This window comes from Hyaena hyaena, unplaced genomic scaffold, assembly GCF_003009895.1.
Source record: "Hyaena hyaena isolate Hyena2069 unplaced genomic scaffold, ASM300989v1 scaffold_1241, whole genome shotgun sequence".
NCBI classification, from domain to species: Eukaryota; Metazoa; Chordata; class Mammalia; order Carnivora; family Hyaenidae; genus Hyaena; species Hyaena hyaena.
In genome coordinates, this window is record NW_024081876.1 from 376,124 (window position 1) to 398,781 (window position 22,658).

At 53.4% G+C, this 22,658-nt stretch overlaps 1 protein-coding gene across 2 annotated transcripts; it reads right to left on the minus strand.

The window, feature by feature from the left end:
* Positions 1-3,856: 3,856 nt before the first annotated feature.
* On the minus strand, positions 3,857-20,162 carry P2RX1 (purinergic receptor P2X 1). 2 transcript variants are annotated; one of them, XM_039223028.1, is made up of 12 exons: positions 19,773-20,162; positions 10,360-10,507; positions 10,013-10,084; positions 9,476-9,545; positions 9,130-9,226; positions 8,756-8,836; positions 8,345-8,486; positions 6,605-6,732; positions 6,136-6,226; positions 5,642-5,707; positions 5,189-5,290; positions 3,857-5,075 (listed from the first exon to the last, which is right to left on the minus strand). In XM_039223028.1, exons 1-12 carry the CDS (start codon positions 19,907-19,909, stop codon positions 5,010-5,012), a joined length of 1,200 nt encoding a protein of 399 aa, XP_039078959.1. In that variant the 5' UTR covers positions 19,910-20,162; the 3' UTR covers positions 3,857-5,009. The 2 variants fall into 2 exon arrangements, with proteins under 2 accessions (XP_039078959.1, XP_039078960.1); XM_039223029.1 differs by lacking the exon at positions 8,756-8,836.
* Between the last annotated feature and the right edge of the window lie 2,496 nt (positions 20,163-22,658).

Sequence of the window (22,658 nt, forward strand, 5' to 3'; positions counted from 1 at the left end):
GCCCGCGGCACCGCCCAATCAATGCCGGGGACTCCCGCCTGGCTCCTGGAGGGGCGGGGCCACGGGAGGCAATGGCCCAGGCGGGGCCCCTCCCCCTGCGGCGGGGCTGGACCTCATCGCGCCCCCGCCGCCCCAATTAAACCTGCCTGGGGGCGCCTGGGTGGCTTAGTCGGTTAAGCGTCCGACTTTCGCTTAGGTCATGATCTCGCGGTTCGTGGGTTCGGGCCCCGCGTCGGGCTCTGTGCTGACTGCCAGCTCAGAGCCTGGAGCCTGTTTCAGTCTGTGACTCCCTCTCTCTCTGACCCTCCCCTGTTATGCTGTCTCTCTCTCTCTCTCCTAGAAATAAATAAAACATTAAAAAAAAAAAAAAAAAAAAACCTGCCTGGGCTCCCCCAAAATCCCTCCAACCCGAGGTCTGGGCCTCTCAGCCGGGCCTGGAAGGTCCAAGTGCTTACCCCGCGAAACCCTTTGTCTCCTCCCATCTTGGCCTGGCAGGGGCTTGGGCGCATCGCGGGTGGGGAGTTGAGGGTGGGGATGCGCGGTGCGTACTAGGAGAGAGGCAAAGTGAGATCCGCGACTAAGGGATGAGGCGGAAGTTGGGCGCCAGGGGAAAAGGCTATGAATGGGACCCTTGGGAGTTGAGCCTTCTGCTGGGTGGGGGTAGCCAAAACGCGAAGTGGTTTATCATAGAGTGTTGGGGTCATAGTTGGATTCATGTTTGAGGAAGGGCTCTATGAACTGGTGGCAGGAATGCCCTAGCTGGAGCAGAGGGAATGGGAAGAACTCAGCAAGGCGTCCTGACCTTCACAGTGGCAATTCCTGGGGATTCTGCCCACCCCCATATCTCTCCTCGGGATCGCTCACCAATTCTTGGTTCAATTATTCAAAGTTCCCTTGTGAATCCTCTGGCACGTCACCCCACCACCTGCCCAAAACAGAGTCCCATATCACTCCCCCAAACCTGGCCTCTTGTGTCCCTGTCTCAATCTGGAGCCAGAACACCAGGAGTCATTGTAGCCTATCCCTCCCGGCAACCAGTCCTGCTCATGCTGCGTCTTAAACACGGCTAGAAGCCACTCGTTTCTCACCAGCTCTCGGCCTCTCTGTTAGCTCAGGCCACCATCTTCCTGCATCTGGATTGCTGCCACAGCCTCTTCACTGGCCTCCAGCCTCAGCCTCTAACTAACCTTTCTCCATTCAGCTCCTGCTTAGGAATCATCTGTGGCTCATAGTATCCTGAGAATGGGTCTCAACAAGCCCTCCATGACCTGTCCTAACCACCCGCCTGTCTAACTCCTTTCAGGGCTTGGTTCAATGTCCCTTCTGCCAGGACCTCTTCCCTATGACCTCCTCATTGCCCAGCAAGGGTTAGCAGCCCCTCGTAGGGACTTCCTTCTACTCAGCATTCGTTCACCTGCCTGTTCCCCCTCTGGACAAGGTCTGTGTCTGATTCACCCAGCATGCATTCTGATGCATCATGAGCATGTAGCTGCTCAAAAGATGTTTGTCTGATGAATAATTAGATATGACACTTGGTTTCGATATGTTGAGACTATAGTTTAGGAAAGAGGGCTGGACCAGAAAGACAGTTTTGGAAGTTGTCAGAAAAGACCCATGATTGTAAGTAGAGCCATGGGAAAGGGTGAGATAACTCAGAGCAAATAAAGCAGGGGCCCAGAACATACTTGCTTTTAAGGGGGAAAGATTTCTGTACCAAGTAGGATCAGTTTTGACTTAGTAACAGATATCCCACACAGTCTCAGAGAAGATAGTCCAAGGCTAGTAAGTCAGCCCTGTTCCGCAAAGACCTTCCAGATGTGGGTCTTTCCACTCACTGCCCACTCCAGCAACCTCTTAGTATGACTCTTGTCCTCATGATTCAGGGTAATGGCCAGAGCTCCAGTCATCGCATATGCATTCCAGGCAATGGATGAAGACAAGGATGAAGAAGAGGGCAAAGGATCTGCACTCGCTCTCCTTTAAGGAAAGTTCCCAAAAGGTGTCGCATGATACTTCCACTTATATCCCATTAGCTAAACCAGTCACATGACCAGACCCAGGTGCAAGAGGAGGCTGGGAAATGCAGTTTCCATTCTAGGCAGCCACATACCCAACTAAGAACCAAGGTTAGCATTACTGTAGACTAGATATCCAGGGACAACTAGTTGACTCCACTATTGAAAAAGAGGCTAGATGGAGAGGCAGAGCACTACTGGTGTGTCAGGCTCTGTGCTGGGCACTTTACATATCTTATCTTACCCAACCTGAGTAGAGATTATTGTTATCCCTGCCTTGTAGAGGAGCTTGGAGAATGAAGCAACTTGCCTAAGGACGTACGGTGACCCTTGGCAGAGCTGCAGTTGAAAACTGTCCTTTCTCTGTGTACCGGTCTGGCTGGAAAATCAGGAGAGGGTGGGTCCTAGGAGCAGTTGGAAGGAAATCTTTTAACAAAGGAGGGCTCAGTCACCGGTGTCAGCAGCTGACAGGCCAAGCAGGATATGGGCTGAAATGTCTGCTTGGATCTGGCAGCAAGGACACTGTTGGTAACTTTGCCAAGGGCATTTAGGAGAAGTGGGGGTGGTGGCTGGAGGCCAACTGCACAGGGTGGGATGCAGAAGGAAATGTAGAAATGTAGGTCTTCCTGGAATGGTGGCAGTGAAGGGAGAGCACGAAGAGCTGCAAAAAGGAGGAGGCAAAGGCAGCTATTGGCAGAGAGGAGAGGCAGCATCTCCTGGGAGGCCTCTGGGCTGGATAGAAGGGTTGGATGCAAAGGAGGAATCCTCTGCTCATTCAGGAGGGAAAAGGGCAGGAGGTGCAAAAGCAGGTAGGACAGTGGAAGGAAGGGAGGGAAGAAGAAGGAGGTCCTGTCTTGTAAAATCTGAAGAACGGTTCTTGGCTGGGGAAGAGGGTAGAAAGCCAAGGACCTGGAGGACGAGAAGGGGTAGCTTGTGCCATCCAATATGGTTCCTTACTGCCACCAGCCATATGTGGTGATTTAAATTAATTAAAAGTGGCTAAAATTAAAGGCTCCTGGGTCGTTCAGTCGGTTAAGTGTCCAAATCCTGATTTCGACTCAAGCCATGAGCTCATGATTCGTGAGATCGAGTCCACGTCAGGCTTGTGCTGGCAGTGCAGAGCCTGCTTGGGATGTTCTCTCTCCCTCTCCCTCTGCGCCTCTCCCCGCGTGCATGCTCACGCCCACACTCTCTCAAAATAAATAAATAAACTTAACAAAATAGTGAACAAAATTAAAAATTAAGTTCCTGGGCTGTATTGGCCATGTTTGAAGTATTCCGTGGTCATGTGTGGTTAGTGAATATTATTTTGGGCAGCACAGATAATGTTTGCATCATGTGTTGGACAGCACAGGGCTAGATAGAGCACGGTGATGGGGGCTTCCCAGAGACACTGCCTGGACACAAGTCTCGAGCACGGGTCTTGCCCGCAGCAGGGCCCTGGAGAATCCCTCTGCAGTATCTCCATTCAAGGCCTTCCTCTTCCCTTTGGGATTCCCGCAGACCTCCCCCCAGGACAGCCCACCCCATTCATATCCTTGCTGTCATGGAGCCACTTCTGAGGGTATCTGCTTGTCCACATGCCAGCCCTCTCAAAGCTGTGGGAGGGGCATATGGAGGACCAGGAAGAGCTCCAACGTTCGGGTACAGTGGCCCAGGGACAGAGGCAAGCTGACCTCTAGCACCGACCCTGCTGGTTTCAAGGCCTAAGTATTGGCTCACCACTGTCTACCAAGAGACGCAGAGGACCTCAAAGATCTCTCAACTCAGCCCCCCCATTTCACAAATGGGGACAGCTAGTTTCAGAGGAAAAGTGGGGGAAAGTACAGAAAGCAGAGGTATGTCCTCATTCTTTTTATTGTACTCCGCCCCTCACTTTCCCCAGACCTTGGATTCAAACAGTGCCGGGCAGGCCTTAGGCGCCGAGGCTGGGCCGCAAGCAGGGAGCCCAGGATTTGGCCAGGTTTCCACCCCAACCAGAGGTAGCCAAGTAAGGATTCATGGCTAGAAGGGACTGTGTCGGCCTGACACACTCAGGGAGAAGTATATGCCCCTGGAGGTGCTGTGGCATGGACCACGTGTCTGTACTTGAGGGCATGGGTATGTTTCGATGGTTGTGTTTTCAGGGCTCTAACAGTTCAAAAACAAAGTGTGGATGGGCCAGGGGTGTGCATGTGGATAAGTGTGTGCAGAGGGGTGTGTACATGAGACACCACGTGGCTTACAAATGCACCACACACCTGCTCACTACCGGCACCTGCCAGGTCAGGCAGGCCCAGGCTGGATCCAGTACCCAATCAGGAGCTGTTCTTAAACTGACATCCTGAAAATGGTCTGGAGTTTGCCATCCTTACAGCTCTGTGGCCAGCCCTGCAGATTCTGGTTCGGGAGGTCTGAGGTGGGCCCAGGTGCCTGCTCTGTTGATAAGCTCCCTAGGAAAATCTGGGGCCAGTAGGAAACAGGGCTTAAGCAGAGCTGTCCACTAGAACTTTCTGCAGTCTTCTATGTGGTTCAATATGGCAGCCACCAAACACATGTTATCTATTTAGCAGTTGTGATGTGGCTAGTTTTAGGAACTGCATCTTGTATTTTAATCAATTTAAGTTAATATAAATTTAAATGGTCATCATGGCTAGGGACTGCCTCTGGGAAAGCATGGATCTAGACAAATGAGGCAGTGGGGTGCATGAGGGCCCAGGGAGAGAAGCACACATCTCTGCCACAGGAGTGTGAGAGGAGCCTTGCCCAGCCCCAGCCCCTCCAGACCAGGAGTGGCTGAGGCTGGGGTGAGGCTCCCTTGGAGGTCGTGGAGTTGGGGCCAGAGCCCAGAATTGCACAGGTGTCTCCCAGTGTCCACGCTGAGCCACAAGCCACCTAGTGTGTGCCTTGCTGGGGGGATGGAGAGCTCCCGAAGAGACCACTGTGTCCTGGCAGGGGCCCTGGTGGGGGCCTGAAGCATCATGCTGTGTCCGGTCAGGAGTCAAGGGCTGAGGGTCAGGACGTCCTCATGTTCTCCTGCAGGCCCAGGGTGGAGCTGGTGGCTGCGGGGTCATGTTCACCCTGCGGAAGCATTGGAGGGGAGAAAAAGTCAGCCCCAGGGAAGCAGCTGGCCCTGCAACGCAGACATGTGGGCCTAAGGCCTCAGAAAGGCCCAACTCAGGGAGTTCTCTTACCGCCCCTGGCCCCATGTCCTCCGCATACTTGAACTTCTTCTGCTTGTAGTAGTGCCTCTTGGGCAGGATGTGGAGCAGCAGCAAGTCACAGAGAACCGTGGCCTGAGGGCAGGGAGATGGTGGCTATAGCCTGGGAATATGGGCATGGGGACGGAGCCCCCCCCCCGCCCCCACATCAGTCCCTACTGGCTTGGGGGCCTGGCTCCATCCTGCCCTATCTACACCTCAGGTTTTGAAAGGGGGATGATGCTCTGTTGTTCCCTCAGGAGATCAAGATCGCCCCATCCCACCTCTGTCCTGCCCCAGCTCTGGGCCTCAGTTTCTCCAGACATACTGTGGGTCTGGGGTAGTGGCGTGGGCTCAGTGAGGATGCGGTGAGAGACTTGTTGCTGCCACTGAGATGTGGAAGAGGGTCTGACACTAGCAGAGTGACCCCACAATTCTAACACTTACCACTCCAAAGATGCCAATTCCAGAGCCAATGGTCGTCATTGTGGGGATGATGTCAAACTTCCCAGCCTGGTGGCAGGGCCCAGGGAGAGAAGAATTAACAGTCAGAAGGAGCTGGGTAGAAAAGGCCTTTCTCAGAAACCCTAAGGCCAGACCTGGGGCAAGGGGCTCCCCCTCTCTACCCCGACTCCCGCCATTAGCTGGTCCAAAGACTGCTCCCCACAGCTCTGGCTCTACATGGGGACCCAGCTGCTGGTTAGAAGCCCTGGGTTTTGACGTTGGCTCTGCCTCCCTGAACACAGGGAGGTAGTGAAGGAGGTGAGGTCACAGACTGGAAAGACCTGCCCTCAGCAGGTATCCAGGTCTATCTGTTATTAGAAGTAAAAGTACTGAATGAAGCCCAGTCAACTTCCTGTTGTCCATAACCATGAACACCCAATAAGTGTTCACAGGAACTGAGATCGTGCCTCTGGCTGTCCCTCACACTGGACACTCACCTTGCCATCCACGAGAATGTCAAAGCGAATCCCAAACACCTTGAAGAGGTTCCGGTGGTTGGTCCCGTTTTCCACGAAGTACCTGGCAAACCTTGGGGAAAGGGTGAAATGGCAGAAATGAGTGATGGAGAACAGTTTTAGGTCCAGTGTTCTCCGAGCTCAGCAGGAGAGGTTCCTGAGGTTCCTGAGGACAGTCCCATGCCGCCCTAGTCATTCCAAGACTGCTGCATTCAACCCTCATCCTAACTCCTGCTGTCGGCAATTTCACCGGGCAGCCCTGGCCAGGCGGGCCTCACAGGGTGGAGTGCAGGCTGCCAAGGCCTTGTTCCCTTCAGGCTCCCTGCTTTGTCAACCCCAGGAGAATGGGAGCTGCCCAGCTTCCTCTGCTTCCTTCCTGGGGACGCTTGCTTGACCTCAAGGGGTTCTGGGACCCCAAGGAAGGGTGCACTGGTGGGGTCCTGGCGGGCACCTGAAATTGAAGCCTCGAGACAGGTTTTTCTCCTCATACAGTCCATGGAACTCATAGATGGGCTTGCAGTGTTTCACATGCCAGTCCAGGTCACAGTTCCAGTCAATGGTGATGCCTACCACGCCACCCTACATGGACACAGGGTATCAGGGTCAAGAAACTGCTGTCTTATGCCGATGCCAGCAATCTCTTGAATGGGGGGACATTTATTTTGTTTGGGAAGAGACTTTGAGAAGCTGCTTCAGGGTGAAGGTCCTGTCACCTTCTCTGGCCCCACCTCCTATCCCCACTTCAACTTTCCGATGCTTTCTAGAAGACACCAAGTTCTTTCTACCTCAGGGCCTTTGCACATAAAGTTCCCTTAGTTCCAAAAAGCTGGCTCTTTCTTATCTTGTGGTCGCTTTCTCTGAGAGGCCTTCCCTAACCACCACTTCCGGTCTCCAATGTGTGCCTGTTATTCCCTCTGTGTTTTCTCCTGGAACATTCGCCACTTTGAAATCACGTATTTATTTCGTGTGATTATTAGCCCATCTTCTCTAAGACTCCAAGCTCCATGCAGGTAGGGCTGGCTGTCTCATTCCAGTGACCCCCGAGTTCCTAGTGGAAGTCACAGCATGGAAGGCGACCGTGTTGAATTAAAGAGTGAGTCTGGAAAGACCTGGGCTAGGAAGAGAAAACTTGAACAAGTGAAGCTCCTCCGGGCAAGACAAGAAGCAGGGGCAGGTGGGGGAGGGGGGTCAGGGATGGGGCTGGGGTAGGCTGTGAGCTACAGGAGAGCTGGGAAGTGGTCAGAGTGAGCTGAAAGCTGGGCAAGTGAGCAGGAGGCACGTACGCAGGTATCTGTAGATGATGGGGAGGGGTAAGAAGTGCAGGTGACATGGAGATTTTAAGGACAGAGAGCTCTAACAGGAGTTTTCTGGTGGCCGGTGTTGCCACAAGTGTAAACCCCTCCAGGGCTTGGCAAACTGAGTTCTGAGGGCCAAGTTTGTCTGCAGATTGTCTCTGGCTGCTACAGCCACTGACTTGAGTGGTTGGAACACAATCCATACAGTGTGCAACGCTGAAAATACTTACCCTCTGGCCCTTTAAAGAAAAAGTTTGCTGGCCCCTGTGCTAGATGTGTTGTGAGCAAGTTGTGTGTGTATGTGTGATATCCCAGGAAAGAAGCTGATTTCCTTCCCTAAATTGGCAACTGCAGGAGAAGGATGCTAATGATCACGTCGGAACATGTGCACGGGGTGGCCACGTACCAGGTAGCCCTGAAGTGCTGTCCCACGCATGAACGTGAACTCACTGATCCTCCAGACAAGCCTCCAAGCCTGGTACTATTATTGTCCCCACCGTGCAGGTGCAAAAGCTCAGACACACTGAAGGTAAAAGACTAGTCTGGGGTCACATTGCTCATTAGGGGCAGAGACAGGATTTCTCAGGGCCATGGGTCATGGCATTCAAGCTGCTTTCATCTAATATTTAAAAACCAGTGTGACCTCAGCAGACATCCAGGTGATAACATCTGCTCACATCCAGTCATTCTGGGTACCTCCTCTGCATCAGGTCCATGCCAGGCTGTCTGTGGACTAGGGCCTCATCCTCAGGAGCACCCAGTAGTAGGGAATAGATGCATGTATGTACTCAGACCACACCAGAGGGTCTTGAGGGGAGCATTGTCTGGGACTGAAAAGCCTTCATTGACCCCGATGATCCCAGGACCCAGCCTCCCTCACTCGCCGGGCACCATACCTTTTCAGCCAGGGCGCTAAAACTCTGTCCTGACTCTTGTACCACATAGCCGAGCTTGAAGACAGGGCACAGCGGATGCAAGACCTTGTGGTAGAGGCAGGTCTTCATGTAGGCCGCATCCACCTCTTCCACCAGGTTGCGCCTATAAGGGGGGTGGAGGGCATCGGTGGCAGCAGAAGGCCAGCTGGGAGGTTGCCCACCGTGCCCCAGAGCTCTGGGGATCCGTCACAAACTCCATTATGCCCCTCCTTCCACAGCCCTTGGAGACTGAAGGCAGCCCACCCGAGGGGCCCATCTCAGGCTCCTGTCTCCAGATTGAAATCACTGGGAGTGGAAGGTGACAGAGGCAGTCAACACCAGCTGGAAGAGCCTCGAGGGACTGCTGCATTGCTGCCCCCTTTTCCCACAAACCTGTTGACCTTGAAGCGTGGAAAGCTGATGCTGTTCTTGATGAAGAGAGTGAAGTTCTCGGCTTCTTGGAGAAGGGCAGGGCTAGAGGAGACCGTACTCACTCACTGCCCCCTCCCTGACTTCCCCGTGTGCCCACCAGAGTTTGTCTTGGGTGTGGGGGTGTGATAACTTATGGGATCATCCTGTGGCCTTGGCCTGGCGGGGGATGGGGGTGCTGTAATGACCAGGGGCTGGGGCATCGTTGGCTTGGGCCATACAGATGGGGTAAGGGTGAGGTTGGAAGAAGGGAGGACAGATCATTTCTAGAACTAGATCCAGATGCTCCTTTGTCTGGATTAGGGAACCTGCTCCCAGCCCCCTGGATAAGGCATTACCGTGGGACATTGTCATCCACCTCCACAGGACACCATCCAAAGATCTCACATGTCTGCACGGTATCGTTGAAGGCCACACACTTGCCCGTGCGGATCCCTGGAGCAAGGGAGAAACCTGTGGGTGCCCATCCCAAGCTGGGGTACAGAGGAGGCCCCTCATCCACAAGAGCCCCCAGTGATGGGACACCCAAGAGCAGAAGCCTGAGGACAGAAATGTGGCTGCATCTGGGACAGGATAGGCCAAGGCTAGGACGGCAGGGAGGGAGAGAGCAGGAAGGACCTCCTGGTGGAGGAAGCCTGGAGCTGACCAAGGATGTGCAGAGGGACAGGAGGAGACTGAGCTTACCTTGGGCCTTCCTTTCTGCCTTCCCTGGGGTGCAACCACTGTCATCTCTGCATATGCCCCCTTCTGGGTGCTAGGGGAAGAGAGAGTCTTAGGGCTCTTGGAGGCTGGTCCTAGGCCTCTTGGGTAGGGCCCTAAGAAGAGACCCTCTTACCCCCAGGGCTCTAAGGAAGTCATGGGGGCAATCTTAGACCACTTTGGGGTGAATTTTGCTTACAGCTTCCTCCCCCCAGACTCCTCCCAGGACCCTTCTGGGCTCATGCCCAGCTGCCCTATTGGCAGTGCCAGCTTGCAGGGAACAGGGACGTTAGGGCTTGGGGATTGGGTGGGCATTGAGGCTCGGCATCTTGCTTGACACACAGCTGAGAGGGAAACCTCAGCACCACCAATAGCAGACTGCTACTTTGAATCTATGCCTAAAATTCCACCATTATAGTCCCCTCAGGAATCCTATCCTCAACCCTCAGGGGGACCTTCTCTTCCATGTTATTCTGCCCTGGGTCCAAGAAGCAGGGAGAGGGGATGGGTAGCAGTCCTCACCTCTGCACAGTAGCCTTGAACCTGCCGGGGGGTCGCAATGAAATTGGTCATGATCACGAAGGAGCTGTCCCCCTGGAAGTGAGGGGCAGGGGAAGGGGAGACCAGGGCCCTGAGTTGGGAGCAGCCCCAGAACCCAGGCACTGCCCCAACAAGCCCCTAGAATCCACAGGATACCCAGCAGCCTTCCCAGCCCATGATGACAGAGTGGGATGGTGTAACCACTTGCTCTTGCTGGTTAGGGAAGCCGAGGCCCAGAGGGGGATAGGAGCTGGGCTGGTCCCATCTGCTGTTGGTCAGAGGCCAATCCTGCTCTGAGCCAGGTCATCTGGGTGGAAGGTGTAGCTCACCTGGGCTGGGAAGACGTAGTCAGCTACATCCCAGACCTGGGAGCCCAGGCCTGGGAGCTGTGTCACGGCCAGACCCTTGAGTTTCACAGACACGCTGCTGATGAGTCCACTTGAGGTCTGGTAGCCTTTCTCGTAGACAAACACCCACCTGTGGAGTGGGTTGGGGGTTAAAAGAGTCAGAGCTGAGCAGGACCATTCAAAGATGGCACAGGCTACGTGGGCTGCTGCCCTTGCTGGCACCAGCTAGACATGTCACATCCTTTCCCCCCTGTCTCCAAAAACATCTCTGAGCCACTCTCTGCTCCTAAAGTGACATCTTGGGCTGGGAGCAGGAGAGCCTCACCTGCCTCCCTGAGCTGGCCTGTACCTGAAGTTCCACCCTGCTTTTCCCTGGGAAAATACTAATTCCCAGGGAGGAGACTCACTGAAGGACTCTTTCAGATCCTTTCCCAAGAGCAGGATTTGCTGGGGCCTGGAGGCCAAGCTTCTTAGATCATAATCCTTATGCCCAGAGTGCTCCTTCCTTCCTAAGATTCTCCCACTGAGAACTAGCAAAGCGTGATGGCTGATAACTTAGTATTTGGTGCCCAAGAGCCTGCATTAGAATCCCATCTACACTACCCATGGCTGTGTGATTTTGGACAAACTATTCAATCTCCCTCTCCCTCAGTTTTTTCATCTGTAAAATGGGAATAAAAATAATAAATAGTACTTGTGGTTTAATGCACATAGATCACTGAGAGTGGGGACTGGAATGCAGTAAGTGCTATAGAGACATTAGCTCTGCTTATCTCAGCCATGCTGGGAGCCCCTAGCAAGGAGGACTGGAAGAGAAACAGAAGGGGGCAAGTGGTCCTCTGAAGAGCTCACATTATCTGGCCCTATTTGAGGCCCTCGTGGGAATGACTCAGGCTGGAGGCCTACCAGCTGTCTTAGGAAATTCTGGCCTTCCCTTCCAGCATGAAGAACCCCTGTTCCTTTCGATTCCCCCACTTTCTGCTGGGAGGTTCGGTGAAATTTACCTCCATCCTAGCCTTGGGGACTGGAGAGTGTGACACATGACCAAGGCTATCAGCAGTGGTGGGTCTCAAGATGGACACACAACCTGAGGAGTTTCAGCAATGAGGCCAGGATTTTTCTAGGAATTACTGGGAAAGAGACATCCTTTCTCCTGGGTAGCTAAGCAAGGTAGCTATAAGACCAAAACTATGGTTAGTTGTTTTGCAACCTCACAGAAAGAGTAAACGTGAGAATGAAGCCAACTTAGAGGAAAGCTAGGCCAGGAGATGGAGAGGGAAGCCTCCTGATAATGCTTGAGCTCCTGGATCTAGCCATGCCTGAAGCATGTTTAAAAAATTTACTCCTGGGGGTGGCTCAGTCGGTTAAGCATCTGACTCAGACTCAGGTCATGATCTCATGACTCGTGAGTTTGAGCCCTGAGTCAGACTCTGTGCTGACAGCTCAGAGCCTGGAGCCTGTTTCAGATTCTGTGGCCCCCTCCCTCTCTGCCCCTCCCCTGCTCACACTCTGTCTCTCTCTCTCTCTCTCAAAAATAAACATTAAAATTTTTTCTTAATTTACTTCTGGACTTTTCTCTGTTACATTAGCTAATAAAGTCCCTTTCTTTATTTAAGCCAGTTTGGGTTTTGTTTCTGTTACTTAACAACTGAGGATACTGGGTATGCCCCATTTCCTTCAGGAGAGACTGCATAGAGATTCAGTGTAACTCTGTGTGTGTGTGTGTGTGTGTGTGTGTGTGTGTGTGTGTGTGTGTATGTGTCCATTTGTGGTGCCCGTCAGAGTGTGTAGCTATGTAACTCCAGGGGAAATCTGTAACCACACCTGTGGCTGTGCCTGACTGTGGGCAGGTATGTCTATATCCGGTTCATCCCTCACCCTACCCTCAGCCCACCTGTCCAAGCAGAGCTCAAAGCCTCTCTCCTGTGTCCCAGAGTTCTGGCCTAGTAGCAATTATCTGGGCATCGTAGTCCCAGAGTCAGTGCTAGCTCTTTGAGGGCTGTTTCCCTGCCCCAGGCCCCAGGAAGTCAGCCCACCCCTCCCATAGTCCACTCTCCATCTTCTCTAAGTCCCTCCCCCAGCCTGGCTCTGGAGGCTCCCCCAATCTTAAGCTTGGTCACTGCTGCCCCCTGCAGGTCCCAGGTGGAAAGAGGTGAGGCATGACCAAGGCCTCCAGTCCTGTGCTTCCAGCCTCATCAAGGAGAGTTGGGGGGGCATCACCTACTGGGAGGATTCTGGCTCCATACCCAAGCTCGGGGCAGCTGTTGGGGATGATGGGGAGCTGCTCCATGCTCTGAACCCCTGTAGGAGGGCCTCAGGCCTCCTTCCCGGCAGCCCCCGTCCAACATCCCAACAGAATTTTCTCTGGGCCCAACACCAACTACTTAGAGTATAGATGGGGAAACTGAGGCCTAAGGGAGTGTCCCTGCCAAGTCAGGGGGCAGACCCCAGGCTTGAGGTCCAAGCCCAGGTCTCTGCCCCTCTCCACTGAGCAGCCCAGCCAATAGCACGTCTGCCAGGAGGCGGGAGCATGGAGCCACACCACGGCTGTGTGCAGGGGCTGATACAGTCACTCCCAGCTATGCCCGCCCCTGTGGACTGTCAATCCTGGGGGTAAAATGGTAAAGTCAATCTGACATCCATGACCTCGGGTCTGATAATAATGGATTAACCATGGCCCCGGGCTCACCCCTCCAAAGCCATGCTTACCTTGACCTGGCCTAGCTGTCACCATCGGAGGGGTCTAATGCCAAAGTTATGAACATCTTCAGAAGTCCCTCCTTTTCCAGATATTATCTTTCTCAATCTTTCCACTTCACCCTCATCAATACCCTATCCCAAGTCTCTTCTCTAACAGCCCCCCAATGGAAGAGGGCACATAGTGGAGTGGCCAAGAGCATGGCCCCCTGAGGGAATAGAAGCCGAGATTCAGGTATGGGCACTGCCATTTACCAGCTGTGACTTTAGCCTCACCAGGCTAAGGACTGAGCCTCTCAGTCCTGGCTTTCTCAGTAAAACAGAGGTGATGGCACCTACCTCAAAAATGCTGTTCATTCAATAAATATGAGCAAGGCCCTACCACGCACTCAACTGTGGGCTGGGCCCCAGGAAGAAACCAAGTCTAGGTGACGAGGGGACGTTCCCATGAGTTCTCTTTAAAGCAATTATCATGCAGTAGGCACATAATAAATAATTCTCTTATTTTCACTGTCTCGAGTCAGTAATTCCTCTTTAAATGTGCACCTGCCCCATGGCCCTGGCTTCCCTCCCTTCTCAGCCCAGAGAAACCTCATGTCACAGATATATTGTGTCCCCAGATGTTTATCTCTACTTCTGCACTCTCCTTAGAGATCTAATTCCACAAATCCATTTAGTGATTCAACATACATTTATTTGTTATTTCTTTACCGTTCCAGGCACTAAAAATACAGAAGTGAACAAAACAGACCAAAATTCTGCACTCAAGGAACTTACATACATGCCTATATGGCCCACTGCTTTGTGACACACATTTGTTCCCCATTCCTTGGTCCCTCACCCCAGACATCAATCACACAGCTACCTCAAATCAACTCAACCCTTTGCAAAATAGGCTGGCAGTTCCTCAAAACCTTAAACATAGAATTACCATTGACTCAGCAATTCCACCCCTAGGTATATGCCCAACAGCACTGAAAATATGTCTGTACAAACACTTGCTTACAAGTGCTCACAGCAACATTATTCACAAAAGGCAAAAGTGGAAACAATCCACATGACCTGACACTGAGGAATGGACAAACTAAATGTGGTATGTCCATACAATGGAATATTATTCAGCCAGGAAAAGGAATGAACTACTTATACATGTTACAACCAACATGGATGAAATTAATAAATCTCATGTTAAGTGAAAGAAGCCAGACAAGAAAGGCTACATATTATACGATTTTATTTATATGAAATGTCCAGAGTAGGCAAAATAGGCTGTAGAGAGAAAGAATAGAGGGTGATTGCTAAGAAGTACAGGCTTTCTGGGGCGCCTGGGTGGCTTAGTCGGTTAAGCATCCGACTTTCGCTTGGGTCATGATCTCGCAGTTCGTGGGTTTGAGCCCCGCGTCGGGCTCTGTGCTGACTGCCAGCTCAGAGCCTGGAGCCTGTTTCAGAGTCTGTGACTCCCTCTTTCTCTGACCCTCCCCTGCTCACGCTGTCTCTGTCTCTGTCTCTGTCTCTGTCTCTCTCTCTCTCTCCTAGAAATAAATACAACATTAAAAAAAATTTTTTTAAATCTTTAAAAAAAAAGAAGTACAGGCTTTCTTTTTTGGAGTGGTGAATATTTTGTATAGTGATAGATAGTGATGGTGGTACAGCTTTGTGATTATACTAAAGCCACTGAATTGTATATTTTTAAGGAATGAATGTTATGGCATTTGACTTCTATCTCAAAACAAAAATTCTGTGGGACCACCCCGAATGCCTCATGTCCCCACAGAACTTGCTCCTCTGGTGCCTTCATCTTGGAGGCTGGTGCCGTACCTACTGCATCCCCTCTCTAAGCCTGGGCAGCATCCTCTCACCCTTGTTCATCCCCGTCATCCCCACACTCTTTGGGGCGGATGCCAAGGGAACCCAGGCATGGGATGGGAGGGTAGGTTGTGGCTAGTGGGACACAAGGTGTACCTGTGGGCTGTAGCAGGAGTTGACCAGCCCAGGCACACGCTATGGGACACGGCAGCCTTGGGGAGGGGTTAGACCAGACTCCAGGCACCGGAAGGACTGAGTTCAGAGCTGGGGCCCCTGCTGAGTGTTCAGAGGTTAATCAACATGCAGTCTGCAGATAAGTTAGGCTGACGATTTGTGTTTTTAAACATTTAATGAGTCACCAACTTCTGAACACCAAGAGGCTCCTTTGTCCAAAATTCAATTTTCCCACTGCTCTTGAGAAATCAACAACTCTGGCTGTGCTGGGCGCACGTCCCCCTGCAGTGATGATGTGCAGAAAGTGAGCATGGGTGCCCCCTCCACACACACCTCCTGGGTGGGGACCCACCAGGGTAACCACTTCTGTCTTCCTGGTCACTGCTTCCACATGGGCATGGTCTCATCCTCGCCTCTTGTCACAGCTGCCTCTTCACAGCTGCCCTGCTTCTGGCCTCCACCCCCACCCCAACACCTGCCTGCCCTGGGCCTTCCCCTGCTAGACATCCTTCTATGGCTCCCCCACTACCTTCTGTGGCTCCCCATGTTCCTTAGCCTGGCATTCAGAGGCCTGAATCAGTGGCTGTGCTCACCTCTCCACTTCTTTTCCCTTGGGTCCTCTCATGCTCCACAGCCTAACCCTAGTGACTCTTTCACTGTTCCTTTCCTGCCCCAGGACCTTTGATCACACTTTGCTTTCCAGCAGGAGTGCTGGACCAGGTAAGCCCATAACCGGATTCTACTAATCCAAGTATCTCATTCCCTTGACCATAACGACTGGTTTTGTGGTAGGCCCCTGACCCAACCCCTGCCAGTAAGAGCTGGATCTGGGACTTTTGCTGGAACTCTGGGAGATGATACAGTGTTATGCCCCAGGGATGGCTAAGCTGGTGGGATGTCAGCCTGGAGCTACTGGTGGACATTTTGCCACTATGAGGACAGAGAGGCTGCCTCAGAATGAAGCTCAGAGGATGGCAGACTGGGGAAGGGGAGAAGATCCTGGCTTCAGTGGGGAACCCAAATGGGACCACTCTGAACTCCTCACCGTTTCCCTGTGGAACTTGCTCTTCCTGGGCTCTCACCATGGAGGATCCAGCCAGGCCCGAAGCCTCTTTGATTTTTTTTTTTCCCCAGTTATATAAACCACTCAATAGCCCCACTCTTCACTAGGAGCCAAAGAAGTCTTGGCTAATTCATCCTTCATTCCTCATTTTTCCTTTGCCTACACCTTTGTCCCAAGGGGCCCAATATAGCAATAGGCATAGACAAGATGCTGTAGAAATGTCCCTGAATGCTTTTTTCCCTTCAGTACTTTGTATCTGTCCTAATCCCAGACTGGTGTGCTCCAGGATTCATATGAAAATCTCAGAAGCACGTGGACTTCTCAAGTGCTCTGTGTGGAGGTGCACAGGCATTAGGAAAGCCAAGAACAGGCTTTCCTGGACTAGGGCTCCCAGCAGCTCAAGGCTGCTTCCATCACTGTGTTGCCTCTTTCAGGAAGCCTTCCCACATTCCTCTTACCAAGCAGCATTCACAAATCCCACTGGGACTCTCCTGTGAGCCACAGCCAGACCTCTCTTCTCTCTGAATCAGAGCCCTCAGGCAGGGACATAACCCAGTATGCTCCTTGTATGGGCCTGCAAGGTCATGGACGGCGGCCATTGCCTGTATACTCAGTTACAGAGAGCGCATCACCTCCCAGAAGATAGCTCTGACTGCAAAGTAACCATTTTAAAAAGTGTTGATGTTTATTTACTTATTTTGAGAGTGTGTGTGTGAGAGAGAGAGAGAGAGAGAGCACAAGCAGGGGAGAGGCAGAGAGAGAGGGAGAGAGATAATCCCAAGTAGGGGCCACACTCAGCATGGAGCCTAACTCGGGGCTTGATTTCAGACTCCAAGATCACGACCTGAGCCGAATCAAGAGTTGAACGCTTAACCAACTAAGCCACCCAGGCACCCCGCAAATTAATCATTTTAATTTGAGCCAAAAAGAGTAACATCTTAGCTCAGCCCACTGGGGCCTCATGCCCACTTGCTCCCTCCACTTGCCATGGGCTTCCCAGAAGAGTGTGACTGATAGAGAACACAGCCTCAGTTTCCCTCCTAAGAGTCTGTTCGAGTTCTCGGCATCTCAGCCTCTCCACCTCCATCTCAGAAACTCTCCATCTCTAAGTCTCAGGGCCTCTCTCTTCATCAGAGTGGTTGTGCTCCAGTGTCTGTCCCTCTGTCCAGTTCTGTCTCTGAGTCTGCCCATCCCCCATCTTGTTTGTGCCTTTGTCTCTGGAATGTGGGAGTCTGGCTCCTCTCCCATGCTCCCCTTTGTACCCTGCAGCACCCACAGGACCAGACATTCAGACAGACAGGGGCCTTGGGAAGGGGGTGGAGGGTTAGTAAAGAAAGGCCATTCCTCCTCAGGAACGTGCCTACGTACAACATCTTTAGAGTGGCTCTCCCCGCCCTTGCTCCGTGGCACAGTTGGGAACTTGAAACCTGAGATAGTAAGACCAAGTCCAGCCTGGTTTCAGTCTCCAGCTGAATGGGTAGCAAAGCAGCGAGCAGTGGCCAGATGAGGGCGCCAGAGACAGCGGGAGTAGCAGTCGGAGCAGGACTGGGCTGGAGGGTGGGGTTGTGGGGGTGGGTATTGTGGGACACCCTGCCTTCCTCTCCCTGCTATATATTTGGGCAAGTCAGTGCCCCTCTCTGAGGACGTTTCCTTTCCAGGATATCAAGGCCAACTTTGGAAACTTGCAGCTGGATTCAAATCGGGTTGAGCCTCTTTCTAGTTGTGGGATCCACACTAAATCACTCATTGTCTCTGAGCCTCACCAACACAGAGGAGGCCACATCCATTTGGAAACTGAGTAGACTGTCCTTGGGAGGGAGGAAGGGAGGGAGAGAAGCAGGCAGGTCCCTGCCACTGGAACTATGTGTGTTCAGGACTGGATGGTGGCTTGGGGCATATGGTGCAGCTGCGGGGGGGGGGGGGGGGGCGGGGACTGCCCCTTTCCCTCTGACAGTCTGTGACCAACACACAAGATGGCCCTGGCGCTGGTCCCAGTGCTGACCTGAAAGCAGAAATAGGGAGCCACAGGGACCGCAGTGAGGACAGCATTCTCCCGCCTCTTTGGGCAAAGGATGGGCTGGGCCTAGGTGGGCGAGTTCTCTCTTCCCTGGAGGGTCAGGGGTGCAGCTAATGGTGACCTTTGAAGCCTGTCCTGTGCCTGGCATCGCAGCATCAGCGGCCCATTACAAAGTTCTCAGCCTGTGTGAGGTGGGAAAGGAGAAGGCAGTGCGAAGGCCTGGGAGTCAGGAGGCCTCGGTTCTAGCTGCTGACTTGCTATATGACCTGCAAGGCTCCTCTCTGGGCCTAAGTTTTCCTCAGCAGCTCAAATGACACTGCAGATGTCCAACGGATCTGTGAACAGGAGGGAGGCAAAGGCTGAAGGTATCAGAGGGCTGGGTCCTAGCTCTGACTCTACCTGACCAGCTCTGAGACCTTGCGGGCCAGATGGGAGTGGTGGGAAGGCTGTTTTGGGTAACAGAGGCCCCGGGGGGACCGGAGAGATATGGTCACCGTTTGGCCCCCCGGTCAGCCTGCCCTGGGCTCCAGTCAGCAGTCCGGGTTTGGTCCCACAGCAAAAATGGGGATATGGAGAGCAGAGGGGCAGGGCCCTCAGAATCACAGAGCAAAGAGCTCCTGCCAGGCATCCCCCACCCTCTCAGCAGGTGCTGAAACCCTTTCAGTGGCCCCGGGGCCTCCAAGAAGCCTTTGCAGCCTCACTATGAGTGGACGTGATCCCCCCACCTCCACACCCAGCCAGGGGCGCACACGTCAGATACCTCGGCCGCAGGACATGCACAAGGGGATACCCAGCCATAGGGACACACCCAGGTGGCACGTGCCCAGACACATGAGAACACACACGTCCACACAGAGCTCTAGGTACAACACACACACGTGCTCACACAAGCACACATATGTGTAAGCCCCTCCCAGGCCTGTCGTGGCTTCCGGGACAGCAAAGCTGAGTTTAGGGAGATGGCCTTTGCGAGGTTCCCAGGATGGCCAGACTGCAGAGGAGTCCCACCTTGCTCCTGCCCCTGCACGCCTGGGACAGGGCTCAGGGCTTCATGCCTATAAAGGAGCAGTCATCCCTGCAACCTGAAGTGACCTCCCACCTCTGCCTGACATGCCACCAGGAAGGCACCAGGTGTCCTGAATTTGAGAGCTTCTTTGCTCTGGGGTCCCAGATATCGCAGGATGCCTCTGATGTAGGCGGGGCAGGTGGAAGCAGGGCCTCTCCCTCTTTGGCCTATAAAATGGGCTGCAGCCTCCGTCTCTTAATAGTGACCAGCTTGGCCGGAAGGTCAGAGGTAAGACTCCGGCTGTGGTTCACTGGGGTCCTGGCCTCCAGACGACTCACCGCTTGAGAGACTGTTAACAGTGAGTCAGTTCCTTAGAACCCAATTGCTTTGCCTCTTGTTCACCATATACCCCAGAGCAAGGTTTCCCCTGTCTACCTCAGTGTCCCCATCCTGACAGTGAGTTATCAGGCTCCGGTTCCTTCTGAATAGCACTACAGTTTGTCATGGAGGATGACAATGGATGGAGACAGAAAGGGGCTCCTTGGGATCCTGGGGGATATCCCAGGGCCCAGAGGAAAGGCCAAGGTTGGGAGCTGCTACAAGAGGGTGGCAGGTAGGGGGCCCAGACTCACCCAATGACGTAGACCAGAACCACAAACTGGATCAGGCGGAAGACGACGCCCACCTTCTTGTTGCGCACGAGCACCATTCGGGGAGTGTCGTACTCAAAGAAGAAAGCAGACAGCTCATCCTGGAGCCGCTGTGCCATGGTGGGCCAGGCTGGGGGCTGAGAACTGAGCGCCGTGCACAACCTTTGCTCTTGAGGTGAGGAGCCGCGTCAATGCTCACGTCTACAGTGGCGTTTCTAGGGGTTTCCAGCTCCCTTAGGAAGGGTAGAGCAGGGCAGCTTGGGGCCAGAGGTCAGAAGTCAGGGGCTAGTTGGAGGCATTTGGATTGAGAAGGAGAATCCTTGGGTGGTCAGAGCCGCTCTTGGCCCCTGGCAGGCAATGGACTGTGGGCCAGCCCTGTCTGTGGACAAATAAATTCCCAAAGATGGACGGGGGCGGGGCTGGTGGGGCCACCCAGGCCCAGCCCCACTGCCCCTCCTGGCTCCGCCTCGGCCCTGCTGAGGCTCCGGAAACAGAAGCTGTTGGCAGGAAACCACAGGCCACTCGTCACAAGGCAAAGATAAAGCTGTCAGCCCCCAACGAACCTAAAAGAACAGAACAGGGCCAAGGGCTTAGGTGGAGTGGCCTCAGGCTGAAGCCCTTCCCAAACCAGGGACCTATCCCCAGATCCAAACATCCTTCCCACTCTACCTGTGCCCCCAGGTGGGGAGTTCAGTCCCTGAGAGGTTTGAGGCCAGGAGAGCAGAGGAGGAAGTGGGGCAGTTCTCGTCCAGCTACCTGATATTTCCAGAGCTTGTGACAGGAGCCCCACCTGTGTCCTTGTAGACCACCTTCCATCCACCTGTCTGAGTCCAAGCCTGGCCTGTGCCCAATCAACCTTAGCATTGGGCTGGCATCTCTATAGCTCACCTCTCCTCGCCCAACACCTGTTCTGTCCTGTCCTGTCCTAGCCACACCTCCACCTCCCTGAAACAAGCAGAGGGAGACAAGAGCCCAGAAGAGTCAAGGGCCATATCTGTTACACATTGCCACTGGGCTCCCTCCGATGCAACCGGGAAAGCCTAATAGCAGATGGCCTTGGTTAATATCCTTGGCTTTGCCACTAGCTGCCGGTGAGGGCTTGGGTAATTTGCCTCACCTGTCTGAGCCTGTGTTCTTATCTGTGAAATGGGGATGATAATGGATTTCCTTCATAGGTAGAGGCCCCAGCAAGGTGGGTCCCAACAATGTTGAGGACAGAAAAACCAGAGGCCACTATTGATCTTGGGGTACAGCCCCTCTGCATCCCTGTCTTCAACCCCAGCTCAGGGCAGGAATGCAAAGGCCCAGGGGAATGGGGTGGGGCAGAGGTCGGAATTTTCGCTTTTGGAGCCCTTAGAGCCAAAGGCCTCCTCCAACCCCATGCCTTTGTTCTGCAGATGAAGAAATGAGCTCAGAGAAGAGACAAGAATTGCCCAAGCTCACCCTGGGCATTACCAGAAGCTTCAGCTTGCAGCAGGAAGGCCTTGCTGGCTGGCCCTCACACCAGGCCAGGTGTCCTTGGGACTTCCTCTAGAGGTGGGAGGTGGAGGCTGGGTGTCCCCGGGGTGTGGGGCAGTCCCCTGCAGTCCAAACTGCCTTGCCCTGAGGGCTGATAAGAGTCTTCTTCCTGGCAGGCCTTCAGCTGGGAAATTCCTCCAGGCAGGGAACCAGGTTCGAGGGCTGGAAATCCCAGCTGTACAGGAGCAGAGCTGCTCTCTGGACAGCAAGGGCCCCCAGAGAGGGCAGGCACCTGGCCACTTCCAGTAGCCTGGGTCAATCCCCCCTTTTCAGACAGATCAGCCTCACCAATTTCAGACTCGACTGTGTCCAATGCCACCTTCAAGCGGGGCAGGCCAGAACCACGTCCTGGGATTTTCTAAGGAAACCATCCAGAGCTGCTGGGAGCCAGACCTAAGGGGGTCGCGTCCCCTTGGCCTGGTCTTGATCCCAAACGGACCTATTCTCTTTCCAGCTGATCCCCTGGCTCTTGGAATAGCAGGACCCAGGACATGAATTGCTTGTAATGAATTGTGGATGCTCGCATTATCTGAGCCATATTTGTGTCCCACTCCACCCATGATTCCTGGATATTAAGGAGGGCAGCCGGCACTTAGGTGAGGCGGGGAGGAGGGGGCAAAGGAAGTCAGGCAGTCATTCTCCAATCTGTATCTTCCTTTTTGATCCCATCACCATGACCTCCTCCACCTCCTCCTCCTTCACCCCTCTCTCCCGATCCAAGGAGCCAACCTTGCTGACAGACAGATGGACCGATGGACAGAGGGCTTCCTTTGCCTGGCTAAATTTTGGGGCCAGTGCCGTGCAGTGGGGGCCTGTGCTCATCCTGGGGGCCAGCCCAGGCCTTCAGGGGATTCGGCACAAGGCTCCAATGGGTCTCCTTAGCTACTTGGACACCCTTGCTTGGAGCACACACATGTGCTCCTGTTGGAGCCTCAGTTCTGACCCTGACATTCAGAAAACAGACTGTCATGGAGGATTCTTTCGCTTGGCATTGTCACATCCAGACCACGACCCAAAGAAAAAGAAGTAAAAGCAATTACATTTCTCTTCCCAAATCTCTTTTTTGGCTAATAATTTTGCCAGAGTAAGACAGGCAACTGATAGGATCAATGCATCTTTTACCGGTTCTAAAGTACATCTTTCCCTCCAGGACTATGTTTTCCCGCCCTTGCCCCAACTCCAGCATCCCCAGGGACGGACACCTGTGATTATTCTGGGCGTTGTGGGGCACAGGGGTGGGCAGGGCAGGGGCCAGAGTTTACAGAGGACATGGTGCTTTCACACCCCACAGATTTTCTTTAAAACAGCCCTGTGAAAAAAAATAAATAAATAAAAAATAAAACAGCCCTG